General features: G+C 49.7%; 1 protein-coding gene across 2 annotated transcripts in view; it reads right to left on the bottom strand.

Moving 5' to 3' along the window:
* Nucleotides 1–13845, bottom strand: part of LOC122378342 (DNA topoisomerase 2-alpha-like) — a 140254-nt gene that overhangs the window by 54535 nt on the left and 71874 nt on the right. For both annotated transcript variants that reach the window (XM_043359300.1, XM_043359301.1), the window contains exons 19-22: nucleotides 12784–12934; nucleotides 11279–11488; nucleotides 8789–8881; nucleotides 7098–7226 (exon numbers count right to left, since the gene is read on the bottom strand). In XM_043359300.1, the coding sequence (XP_043215235.1) occupies nucleotides 7098–7226; nucleotides 8789–8881; nucleotides 11279–11488; nucleotides 12784–12934 (583 nt within the window). The remainder of the gene's footprint in view (nucleotides 1–7097; nucleotides 7227–8788; nucleotides 8882–11278; nucleotides 11489–12783; nucleotides 12935–13845) is intronic.

Raw genomic sequence — 13845 nt, 5'->3', positions numbered from 1 at the left:
TACCTATATTTTTATGAATTTGTCAGGTTAAAGAAGGAGAGATTGATATTATGATTCATTTTTAACTTGTGTTGAAGCTCCCCTTACCTATGTTGGTTAATGATAAAACCACCACAGTCCACAGGTTTGCATAGGTTCTGCCCCTTTCAATGTTGCTGGGCATCCGTTGGCAGAATATTTAGAAGTAAATCTGCTCATCAGAATGTTAGTTTGTTTAAGTTCTTGTTGTGGGACCCTGAATATTTTGGATCCTGAGATGTATTCTTGCCGTGGGACCTTGAGGACTGTGGACCCTGAACTCTGAAGTGTGTACTTGTCATGGGACCTTGGGGACTGTGGATCCTGAAATTCACACTTGTCGTGGGACCCTAGGGACTGTGGATCCTGCAATGCATTCTTGTCATGGGACCTTGGGGACTGTGGACCCTGCAATGTATACTTGCCATGGGACCTTGGAAACCTTGGATTCTAGAAATTGAATTTGCCGTGGGACCTTGAAAACCTTGGATTCTAGAAATTGGATTTGCCGTGGGACCTTGGAAACCTTGGATTCTAGAAATTGAATTTGCCGTGGGACCTTGGAAACCTTGAATTCTAGAAATTGAATTTGCCATGGGACCTTGGAAACCTTGGATTCTAAAAACTGAATTTGCCGTGGGACCTTGAGGATCCTGGATCTTGATTTTTGGTCCCGGCACAAGTCTGCCCCACCTCCACACCAATGCATGGATCGGGTGACGTCGTCAACTGGGACTGACCAGTGGGGCAGCGCTAGCCTCTCCGGACCGGGACCAATTAGTGGAGCGTCACCGTCAGACGGCCGGCGAGCCGGCGCGCGCGTCACACCCGGCCGCAGATCCTGCTCTGGAGAGGGCAGCTCTGCGGCCGGCCGGCCGGCGGTGATTGCGGTTTAGCCGTGATTGGACTGACGCCACGCCGCTGATGGAATGACTCCCCAGCGGGGGCGCGGTCGGCGGAACTGCCCCGAGAAAAACATAGGTGACCGCGGCACACTGCAGCTCTTCTGCTTACTGGAGCAATCACAGTGCGAGGGAGCACGACTCATTTATGCATCGTTATTCATGATACCCAGGACATCTGGATCATTCGGCGAGTCCCACTAAAAACTACTCACGTATGTTACAAGAAATGACGCAAATGTGCTCTTAGTTCTTGCTAAGCCACGTAATTACATTAGGATTGGCGACATTGCTGTGCACACTGCATATTCCGAACGCAACGGTTGATGGCAAATTTTCAGAATTCCACGAAGCCAGACGCCACCATCAATACGATAAATCAGCATTGACGTCAAACAGATATCTTTGTCCTGCACCGTTGAATCACTGGCCTTTGGCGAGGCAAAACCAACAGTGAAAGATTGAAAAGTCTGTAGGCAGCCGCAGCCCACTAACATTCAAAACATCTGAACAGCGATGAAAGAGCAACGCAAAGTTAGAACAAATAGGCCTGAAGTTGGATTAAAACTCAAGCATTAGTGGTGGTGATGTCCGACGAATTCTCAAAATGCTTGTTCAAAGTTCCATGTAGGCAGACTGGGCGCCCGCCCTGTACTTGTAGGCTGGCCCGCCGAGCACGGCAGTTTTGCGGCACAGTATACCAGCGCAGGGATTATGGCCACTCCGCGTCTCAGGGATACACGGCCAAGAGGCTTTCGGGAACCAATATGACTAGCGCATTCACTAACGTTGATTTGTCTTTCTAGGTTAGCATTTAAGAATGCGGATTTACGTGAACATAATGTTAAACGTTCACATCGGGAACTAACAGTAATATACCTAATAGTCTACAAGTATTGGGATATCCCTAACAAAGCAAATTCCCGACCTCATATGTTATACAGTCGCCCTAAGCGAATGGAAAAGTCATTCAAAGCTCAACAAAAGCAAGTCAATGCTTTTACTCCCAGTCACAATGCTAAAGACCAAGTTCAGTTGTCACTGAAGTGAAAAGGTCTCCGATGATCTCAAATGCCTTGAACATAGTTCTTTTTCATTCAATTAAAATAGCACAATTCCGAGAGCACAGTAAATATCCACTGACATCAAATGCCCTTCCGTCATCAGATCCGTATAATTTCAAAGGTAAAGTACAAGACCACTGAAGACGATCTGGTGATTTTCTTGCTTCTCGTTGCACATCATTTGACACACAAGAAAAAGATGCAGGGTGATGCTGTTCTTGAATGCCTCGCTATATGTATCATATAGCGACATTACCAAAACGTTAAGGATATTGGACGTCCTTATTTCAGGTTAACCCGGCAGTTGCTGGGGCATTTCGCCACCCACCGTTTGCTGGGGGGGGGGGGGGGGCGTTAAACGCCCCCAGCCGATAACTCGAGAACCAATAGGCGCAGCGAAACGCACGAGGCGGCAAACGAAAGAGCGCAACGAGACGCTTCAGATGAGTACTTTAAAGTTGAATTTTGAGGTCACAGGTCGGGTCAAGGTCAGGTCAAACACCTGAAATCGGGCTTTCAGTAGCATGGACTTCAGAACTTCGCAATGGGCGCCTCTCGCCATAAACTCTGTCAAAACGGTGCGCAATCCATCTTATAAGGCCTCCAAGAGTATCAGCTTCATATAGGGGTCAGTCAAGCATAGGTCAGGGTCAAGGTCAGGTCAACCGGGTAGGCACATATCCCCGAAAATCAAAACTGATATTCGCAGCCTGTGACACATGTTTTATAGGTAATTTGGGGCGTAGAACACTATGGTGACATTCATTTTATCATATGTGTACGTGTTTGGCTTAAAAAGTTCAATTTAAGAAATTCATGTATCATGGTCGTGAAGTAGTCACGAAAAATTGCCAAGATTCAGTTCAAGATTTTGGAAAATGCGGAACGATAATCAATAATCGAAGATAGCCATTTGATTGATCATGGTATTGGCAGTCTAATGGCATTTACGGCATGTCTGTATGTCTATTCTGTGATTTTATATGATTTTTTGAACATATGCCGTTTTTGGTCGAAAACTCAGAAATCATGACGTCACTAAAACCTCAATATCTCAAAAAATTTCCGACCGATTTTTTTGAAACTTTGTCACAATAAACTTCAATCAATTCCCTACAGGTACCCAAAATTTGGCGCGCCTGCGGCGCGCCGTTTTTATGCTATGGCCCGGCGAAAAAAGTGGGGGCGTTTAACGCCCCCCCCCCCCAGCAACTCGCGGGTTAACTTAGGCATTCTATAAAGGCAAGAAAACGGGAAGCGAAGGCAATGTCATCTGAAGGACAGACGGCCCGCTGCGTGCTGCTCAGCATTACCGCGGCTAATCAGACTTCTCCCGCGGTACACCATCCACACACTACTGACGAGGTCACGAAGACCTGACGTGACATGTCAGGACAGAGCTGCTGCCGTCAATAGGTACGAGACGAGGGTCAGGCGGAGACAGGAGGATCAGACCAGGAAACAGAACGGGCCAGTGACATTCAAAGAAGGGAAATCACAGCTTTATTTTAGGTTCTGGAAGCATAGTATTTGTTCAAACAGCAATTATCAATGGTTCTAATAATGCAAAGATTTACTCACTCAACCTCTATTGAAGAGAGAGAATTGATATAAGCGATCCACTGTCACTAAAGCTTCTACTCCACTCAGCACTTTTCGACCAATGTCTGACTTTTCGTACATATCGTACTCGCTCCGCGTTTCCACACGGCCCAGCAGCTGATGTGTGCAGTGTGTAAAACACGCAGGAAACTCAATTGTCCCGACTCCATCACCCAAATAACACAGAACATTTGACAAGAATACAAATACAAATAGACAATCGACTGACATGAATAAATGCATAACTACACAATAGTCGAACGCAGCCAGCGAGCTGGCACGGACCATTGGTTACGAACGGTTTGCGGCTCCAAACACAGGGCCAAACAGCGAGGAACAAACAGTGTGGCCGCTGAATCAGCCCGGAATGACGCCACCTGGAGCCGCAGTGGAAATATTGACACTTTGGGCTGCGACAGCAGGACAAACAGGACCGAGCACCACGGCAAAACCGGCGAATAAACGTCAAATGAACACGAAATGCGCTGGAATTGGTGAATAGTACGACAAATTGCTATCCAACCCAATGCAAATTGCATCGGTTTTACCTTCGCACTAAACTGAAAAGCCAATTTCCCTTTCTCACACCATCCGTTGCCTCCCATACATCCAACAGCCCATCTGGAAGATGACAGGATAACCACACAACGCTACCGTCCTAACAGGCTTTTGCCAGCCACACAAAGGGCGCTATTAATTTCCCTCAATGTTGAGGCGTCTAAGCCACGCCATGAAGCATGAGAACGGCCAGGTGGCAATCGACGAGATGATACCGTGATAGGTGCATTGTTATGCAAAAGAACGGAACAAATGCAGCGTCTGACCAGAAACACTTCTCGGTACGACAGGCCTAACTTCACCGCCAGACGGTATTGTTCAACTTACACAGCTGTGTGTTCTCAGGTTCAGTTGCATGTTGAGTTTAAAATCTGTGAGTTTTAGCATCTGGCTTATGACGTTGGAGCGCTAAAACGATTCCGTACTCAACGCCCTACAATTTCGCCGGCTCTGAAATGGACGGCCGACAGTTGACTCGAGCCCGGAGGCAGAGCGGGACCGGAAGATGGAGAACGACTGAGAAACAGCCCAGACGACGTGACCCGACAGATCGTAACTAGTGACCCGAAGGTCACGACGGTCGCAGTCGAGTCGTCGACGACTGGGTCGGCTCGGCGTCGACCCGGCGGCGACAGGACTTGACTTGTGACTGTCGTTAGACGGGCTAGAGACGGCAACTAAACAGGGAGAGGGAGGGAGAGAGAGAGAGAGAGAGAGAGAGAGAGAGAGAGAGAGAGAGAGAGAGAGAGAGAGAGAGAGAGAGAGAGAGAGAGAGCGAGAGAACAGTGCTCATGGCAGCGGGCGCCATATCAAAGCAAACCAAATCAAGAAGACAAGAGCGAGGGACAGAGCACGTGACTATCCCCCAAAAACTCCTCAGAAAGACACAGGAGCTCGACCGTGAGAGTTGCCACGCCCAGCACACCTGCGCGCCGTGCCGCTGAAGGGAGTTGGTAGGTCAGCGCAGCGGTCGCCCGACACAGCTGGTTAACAATGGAGCGGGTCGACCCGCCGCGGCGCAGGCCGCTCCACGGGACCCGCCGCGTCACGCGTCCGGCGCTGTCCCACCCCGAACAGATGTCCTGGGGTAATACATGGCGCCTCCGCTCTTACACTCTGGCCAGTCGGACCAAGTCTGAACCACCGGGCCATTTCGTTCGAAGAGTCAGAATAATCTATCGGAGCTAGAGCCAGGGCTGTCCGAAATGCTTAACGACACCGTTTTCCTGATTTTACTAAGAATGGTATGAAATTAAACCACCATTCAGGCTAACGAAGCTAATGAAGGACAGCCTGCCACTACGTAGCAGATGTAAGGAAATACGTTTCAGCGACGAACAATACTAATCCTTAAATCAAAGCATTTTAGTCCATGCAAAAAATACACGCAATGCGTCTACATTCATCCCAGATCCGGAGCGTTGTTTCATCATATTTGGATAAAAGGTTGGAAAAGTTTCGATAGCGATGACTGACGGGTAAGGGACAACAGGGTCTTCCCGACAGGCCGCGGGCACTGAATTCATCATTCGGCCTCTCAACTTTGCAGAACCAATTTCGATTCCCGGCAACTTCATAAAGGGCTATAGAGAACAGACGTGGAGCTTGAAAGGCTCTCAGAAGCACCTACACCAAGTAGCTCGATGGGGCGTCGAGTCGAAGCCGGTCGTGATTTCTGTGGGTGAATGCTGCCGAACGAAGAATATGATCTTTCAGGAACGAACGTGAACTGAAAAAACGCGAAACCATTGGGAGCTTCGGACTTAGAATCAGTTCTCCATATACGTCTAAATAATACAATTTGTAGCCTTGATTCAGCCAAACTTGTTTTGCGATCTGAAGCTGAACTCGTGACTTGGATAGCAGTTAACGCTAGCTAAAAATTGTATGTGACAAAAACGATAAGACATGATGGTAGCAACGAAAAACGTTTGACTAGCGCCGACAAACGCAGGTTGCAATGGCAATTACCTGCAACTTCAATTCATCCCTCCCACGTCTCCCCTCCCTCTCATAAAAAAATCAACCACTATCGGTCTCACTGCAAAGTTTCCTCCGTTTCCCCGCCACTTCAGACAGTCCTCTCCCCCCCCCCCCCCCCCCCGGCGGCACGCGGATCTCTGGCATCCTCTGCCACCCTCATGAGGTCACAGACCAGGAACGGGAAGCGCCGCCGCCGGAAGGCTGCGAGTGCTGCCCTCCGGCCCTCTGCCCCAGCTCAGCCCCGGTGCGAGACCACGCGAGGCCGCGGCCCGGTCACCACTTTACGGACAACAATAGCCACCAGGACGGATGGGACAGCGGCGCATACGGCTCCCACGGCCCAGTGCCGCACGCAGGGAGGACAGAGGGGTAGAGGAAGGGGAGAGAGAGAGAGAGAGAGAGAGAGAGAGAGAGAGAGAGAGAGAGAGAGAGAGAGAGAGAGAGAGAGAGAGAGAACGGGAACACCACTTATCGGGTCAGATGGATGGAAATTTACGTGCAGAAGGAAACAGCGCACAAATGGTCCACGCCAGTTACGCTGCGCACGAAAATGTGACGTGACAATTTCAACTGCGATCAGCCAGCAAGTTGACAAGATTGTCAACATGATAACGGCATTAGCCTTACGTGCGGCCACGTAAGTAGATGCCAGAGGTGACACTTGCGAAAAACACCTCTACGGCAGAACATTAACCGCCAAAAGTGGCCCGCTGCAACATCGTGAAAATGAATATTGTCAAGCGATGACGAGCCGTATTAGTAGGAACGTTGGTCCTATCGGCCACGTTGAAAATTACTACCCGCCCTACTTCCAGATTTGACCGGATGCAACAAAATATTGTAAAATAATGTACGAAAAACAAGTTGCAATTTTGACAAGGTTAGGATCAATACAGCTGCATCACGCAGCGACCCCGGTATAAGACCAAAGCCGGTGCCTGGGGCGCCGCCACCTCATTATAACACTCACCCTCTTTCGTCCACGCACGACGCCGTCCTTTTTGTTCTGGGCGGCCTCGAGTCGCTTCTTGACGTCGGCAGTGACGACGGGTGCCACGCGGCGGGCAGACGGCGACGGCAGGTACTCGACGACGGCCGTCTGTAAGTGAAAAGGGCAGGTCACCGACGGGAATATATGTCGACGGGCGCTCACACGCCGACATTGTATCAATGACGGCGGGTGTCACGACTGGCGTGGGTCAGTCACCAGAAATGTGACCAGAGGGTCACTGTTGGGCTATGGTTGTTCGTCGGAGACGTAGCGGCCACGGCCCAAACGGCCGTCCCAGCTCCTATCTCGGCCAGCAGACACGCGTAAACGGACCCCAAATAGCGCTGACAAGGCAGTCAAGCTGAAAGACGGATTTTACACTGAGTGTGTCAGCATGATCCGAACGCTGACAGCTCCACTGTAAAACAAGTGACAATATTAGCTGTCCGGCGCAGTGTCGAATCTCGGAGAGACGGATAGAGCAATGCGGGTCGTAAACCAGAGCCGGGTCGGGCCGACGCTCGGCACTGAGCGGTCGTATACATTGGGCGGCCGTTTTCAGTTTTACGCTGAGCTGCTCGCTGTTTTACGAGCCTCCGTCCGGGCCACTCGGGAATGGTCGTGTCTCACTTTCGGGCCTTCTCGAGTGCTCATAACGGAAACGAACGGCGCTATTCCTGTCCTTCGGGGCAGATGCATTCATGGGACGAGAGCTCAGTGATTGGCGACATCAATACTAGGAAATAGCTTTCTTTCAAAACGGCTAATAAACTGAATTAGGTTAGAGCTATAACACTAAAAGAAAAGATTAATAACGAAATTCGTCAAAGAACTAAATAAGAAATGTTAACACAACTAAAAAAGCCCTATGCCGGGAATAGCTCCTTCGAATCTCCTCAGCCTTAGAGCAAGGTCAGCCCCTATGAAGCCCAGCTCACTCTCGCAGCCCTGCCCGGTCCCCAATCATGCCCACTGGCGATGTCCCTCAGCCCCTATCACCGCGGCGGCGGAACGATAAAACCCGCCCAATCTGACGCTATTGGATATTTCAGCACACAGTGCGCTAAGCCGATTGTCGCTGTCACGTTGTTGGTTTGGCCCCGACAGTTTATTGGGATTTATTTGCATGCCGACATCAAAGAACCAAGTGAAATGAAAACAGATGAGACTTCCCGGGTCAAACGTGCCGGCACTTTTATAGCCGTGATGCCCACGAGCCCGGGAGATCCGTGCCTATCCTGAACTTTCACTCTCACAATAAAGTGCAGACCTTTGAATTTGAGCTTTGTAGACCTTGTGAAATGCAAATCCGATGCGCATCCACTATTAGCCAGCGACTTTCCTTTGCCATTCCATCTCTGTCAAAGACGAGAACCGGCGAACGGGGGCCCGGAGACGGAATTTCCATCTCCTTTGACGCGAAATGCGCTCCACTCAACAGAACTCAGCCCACTGTGTGTGCGAATCTCCGAAAAGTGCCCAAGTGGCGGCATTATTGACTTAGCGCTCCCGAAAATGTCACCCATTCAGGTAGCATTAGGCGAGTGCCTCCATTCCGATTGCGCGAAGAAATGCAAAAATGGTGAGAGTAAGTGGCACTCGCTGTTCCTTACCCCCCCCCTCCCCCTCCCTTTCCCGCCCGCACCATTGTAGCCCACGCGGTCACTGACCTTCCTGGAAGCGCCGGCCACCTTGCCCTTCGCCTTGGCCTTCTTGGAACCTGCATCATCGTCCTCTCGCTCCTTCTGCTCCTGGGCGTCCAGCTGAAATAGAGGTCACAGAGGTCAGAGCGAGGTCACAGAGATGTTACACAGAGGCCACAGCGAGATCGCAGTGTTGGGTTATGACGACCTTGGGCGTCCAAACGCCGGAGGGTGCCCACAGGTATCACAAGAAGTGTCAGTTAAGTCGAGGATGAACTATGCATTGTGCCACTTAGGCACCACACGTAGGTCACAAGTCACAAGAAGGTCAGCGATGTAGCAAAGACGCCACAGCGCAGCGGAAGCTATTAGAGCAGCGCGATTCACAGAGTATTTTTCAATAGGTACTGCCTATTGCAACTTACCCATTGAGCAACAATGCATCATTTATAGCGACCGAGATAAGCGACAAAAATAATTTTTCAGACCTTAGCTAAATTGGCTACGAGTAAGAGCTGTTAACCCGCGCCCCAGTGGCGGTCTCCGCCAACTTCGCCCTGGGGGGGGGGGGGGGGCGGGGGGGGGGCATATGTTACCACCCACCTCTAACTCAAAAACTAAGAGGGCTAGAAAGACGCGGTAAAAAGCAGTCGATAGCTCTTGATGCGTGCGTTTGAAAGTATTTCGGTAATTTTTCATCTTAGAGCAATATTGGGGTCACCAGAGGTCATCAAAGGTCAAAATTTGCGAATTGTCATTATATTTTTCAGAAAACATGCCATTATCTCAGGAACTACGATAGCTAGAAAAACGCTGGGAAAAGCAATCGATAGCTTTTGAACTCTTCTTTTGATAGATCATTATAAAAAAATGACCTCAGGTCAACGGTTTAGCCTCCAAAGGGCAAAAACTCCAAAAATAGCTGTTTTTAAGAAAAGTGTTTTTCGACAATAACTTTTGACTAAAAAACGCTAGGTCATTTCTAATGCGAGAATCGTGTTCCTCTCGCCGAGACGCGTCGAATGAACTATAATTTGACCTTGAAAGGTCAACTTCAAAATTTGACCTCAGGTCAAGGTCATGACCTGACCGGAAAAGGTCATGCTGCATATCAGTCGATGCGTCTCGGCAAGACAAACACAATGAGGCCAACCCCAGCGTTCTATCTTTTTCCAATCGAGAGTTATTGGCAAAAAACTGTTTGTAGCCTCAAATGACCTCGGATGACCTTTCAAGAGGCTATCAGCAAAAAAGACACCTTGGTCGTCACGGGTGGTCCAAATCATTGTTATCCTGAAATATTTGGACTGTTCCTATGCGTACACACGGATCTAGAGGCATTTTCGTTTTTCTCTATTGACTTATAATGGAAAGGTCACGCCACCGACCTGACCTTAGGTCACGCATATAAAAAATCCGAGATATACAAATTGTAGGCACCCATAACATCATGTAATCCACCAAGTTTAAAACCTCTCTGACAAACACTGCAGGCTGGACATGATTGCAAATTTTTTTTTAGGCTTGGTCAGTTAACTTGACCTGGTGACCTGACCTGATATGACCTGGGGTCAAAAATTTTACACATTGTCCAAAATTGATGTACCAAAAGCTACCCCAAGCGGCGCGGCGTTACGCGCCGCGGTTTTTTATTTATACGAAAAAAAAAAAACGCGACAGGGTGGCAACATATGCCCCCCCCCCCCCCACTGGGGCGAAGGTTAATGAGTAAGTGAGCCCGAACGAAAGAGAGAGGAGAGCGGAGGGACGAATGGGGAGAGAGAAAGAGAACTATCCCAGGATCCCCACCCACATTAGCCGTGTGTTAATCAAGCTGCTAGATAGCTATGTCTGGAGCCAATGCTGGCCTCCGCCCGCCGAGCGAAAAACAGCGGCCAGAGATTGATGGCGCGCGGCACAGAAAAGACCCGGCTCCCGGAACGGGCGGTCCGGCCGCCCGCGCCGCCGGCCGGTCAGGGCTAACGAAAACGAGTGACCAGCCGGCGACACCAAACGGGAGACATAGAGACACACCGGCTGAATGATGTCTTTGTTTATATATCTATATCACAGCTGTAAATGGTGAATCTATCACATCTGGGTAGAGTCCACAGGAAACAATGCAATATTAAAACGCTCATTGTTCAAGATAAACTTCAAGCGTGACATCTTGTGAACCGAGCTCTGACATTCAACCACTTTAAAATGTTGATGCAGAAGCCAGTTCACTGAAATATTTATGGAAATTATTCCGGGCCAAATTAAATTTTCACGGCATGCCGCGTTGCTGGGAAAGCTGAGCAGAATGAACAATACTTAGTTTACATTGCCAGCCTTAATAAATTCAATAATAAGCTTATGATAGAATAAACTCAAAACTGGATGGTAAGACCATACACAACACGAATCGGAACACACGCACAACTAGTGATACAAAACAGGCGAAAATCGCGAGGATCCACGACACCCACGAGCCACCCCCATCCCGGCGCCCGAGACCGCATCTGTGCCACTCACCGCTTCGATGAAGGCGTCCAGGTCCTCGGTCCACAGGTCTGAGGGCGACTTGGACTTGAGCACCTTGAGTTCCTGAAGCTTCTCGTCTCGCTTCTTGAGCAGCTCGTCCTTCTTCTCCTTAGTCAGCATCCACATGTTCATGCCGAGCAGGTAGTCGAAGTCGGGCGCGCCTGGCGCAGCTGCCTCCTCCTCCTGTGAGTCCTGAGAGTCCTGGGAGGGGAGGGGAGAGAGTCAGAGTCTGCGTGCGTCCTGAGAGTCCTGGAGGGGGAGAGTCTGTGTGAGTCCTGAGAGTCGTGGAGGGTGGGGAGTCAAAGACCACTGTGAGAACGTTCAGCGGGCAGTCATAGAGGCATTGTAACAGATGCGGACACAGAAGGAGCGCACACATCACAAACCGTGTGACCGAAACTAAGGCTGATTACATTAAATAAGCTAAATTCAATAACTTTCCGCATAACGCCGGAAATTAATTCAATGAAGTTGCAGCCTAGTGTAATGAAACTTTATCTAATGAAATAATTAATGAAATCAAAACTACATTTGCGTGCCTGTGTCAGAAGTCAGCAATCTCTCACGACGAAGTAAGTGCCTGGCAGACACATCCAACTCCGCTCTAGAACTAATCCATCTTAACCAGAAACACACATACCTCTATTGTGTGATGACACATGCCAAATAAAGAAGCGCAGGAAAAAACAGCGAATGGGTAATAATGACAGAACCAAGAAAGGAGATAACGGAACGACAACGACAAAAAACGCCAATGTCTGCGGCGAGCGCAGAATGAGAGAGATGACGGGCGGCATACATCACGGCGGAGATATTCGGTGCTGATGGTGGGGTGTGACCTCTTATACGGCCTTGGGTGTCATGTGACGAACGCGGACCATTACCAGCGCCGTGTTCGCGCGCCGCTACCCAACCCGTGCCGCCAGTGTTGGATGATAATCATGCGCTCGCACTATGCTGATAATAATCATATAATCGATTTCTGAGCATATCATGAGAGCGACGAATGTCAGTTGTTGTTCGGTTATTTACGAGGTGCCCTTTCCTCCAGTCTTTCCTGTCACATGTGACCTTTCTGACGATTATTTATATCTGTCCGCGTCGCCTACCTTTCTTCCTTCTCTAGCATACGTCTGATTAGATAGTGCAATGCCCTCCCTCTCTCTGAATGGTCTGCAGTATTATAGCTATCTGAGAGAGTACTAAGCATGGCATGACAGTCAACCTTTCTTCAACACACATAAGCATATTGCATATCATTAGCTCAGACGCTGACAGTCAACCTTTTTCCAACACATATAAGCACATCGAATCCCATTAGCTCGGACGCGCCAGTGATCCAGGTCGCCCACGCAATCCCTGTCCCAGATGGCAGATACCTATCAGCCTCCCTCCCAGTTCCTCCCTACCCTCGCCCTGCACAACCTTCTCCAAAGAACCCGCCCGTCCACCCAGCCCCAGTCCACGCCTCAGATACCCCGCCGCGCCCGTCTTACGGCGGCTTCCTCGTCCAGCAGCTGCTGTTGCGCCACCTTCCACGCCTTCACCGGGTCCGAGTCGTAGCCGCGCTTCACCAGCTCGGCGATCATGTCCTTCTTCTTCTTGTTCTCGATCGTCAGCTTGTTGTCGCACTTCTCCAGGATGAACCTGCGCGTTAGGAGAAGGGAGTTATGTTAGTTTCGGGCGGGGAGGGAGGAGAAATGGCGACCGGACTCAACTTGTTGGTATCGGTAATGCAAGAAGCAAAAGACATAACAAGTTTAATTCAATCAACCAATAAAGCTTCAAATATCGTTAGACAATAGGGCCGATCACAAACGTTTGTATGTGGATTGTGAGGTTGTTTTATTTCTGCCAAGGTGAATCGAAGGCTTACTTTACACCATAGGCAGCTGTTACGCCAGCAAGAATTTAACACAACAAAGCACTTTTCAAGCCAAATACGTACGTACGTTTGTACAAATACGAGGCTCGTACGACACAAGCCTTGCTAGACAGATAAAGCTTTTATCAATTGAAGCGGAATCGATCGCTTCAAAGCGCATGTTTCACGCGTCATTTCCAATACACACCACATTCATCCCTTTCCGAGAAGTCTATTCATTCTGACTGCGCCGATTTCCGATTAGCAAGTCTAACCCAACCAACTGGCGGCGGGCGGTTGCCGCGCGCCGGTGAAAAGATCAGCAGGCGGTGGCCGCGCGCCCTCCACTGAATTGGCTGTCACCGCCGCGGCCCCGAGCCGGTGACACGCACCGTTTCTCCGGACTACGATATTGCCTCCATCCGGGCGTGCCAGAAAGTCAAACGAGAAAACGCAGCCAGCGGGGGGCGAGCGAGCACGAGAAAATTATCTATCAATCTCGATTCTGAGAGATGGTGACGGCTCAATTCTCGCAGGAGCCGCGGGTCAACACATCGCGCGGCGGCCGCCACATCGGCACGTGCCGAGAAAATATTTACCTAGCTGAAAAAGCAGTCCAGCAAATAGGTGTTACGTAACCCTTACATAAGCCGCCGTGATTTGCCCCTTGGGAAAGACACGGGGAGACGCAGTG

The sequence above is a fragment of the Amphibalanus amphitrite genome, unplaced genomic scaffold (genome assembly GCF_019059575.1).
Source record: "Amphibalanus amphitrite isolate SeventyFive unplaced genomic scaffold, NRLGWU_Aamphi_draft 000058F_arrow, whole genome shotgun sequence".
NCBI lineage: Eukaryota > Metazoa > Arthropoda > Thecostraca > Balanomorpha > Balanidae > Amphibalanus > Amphibalanus amphitrite.
Note: the sequence above shows the minus strand (reverse complement) of the source record. Positions and strands in the feature narration are given on the sequence as shown.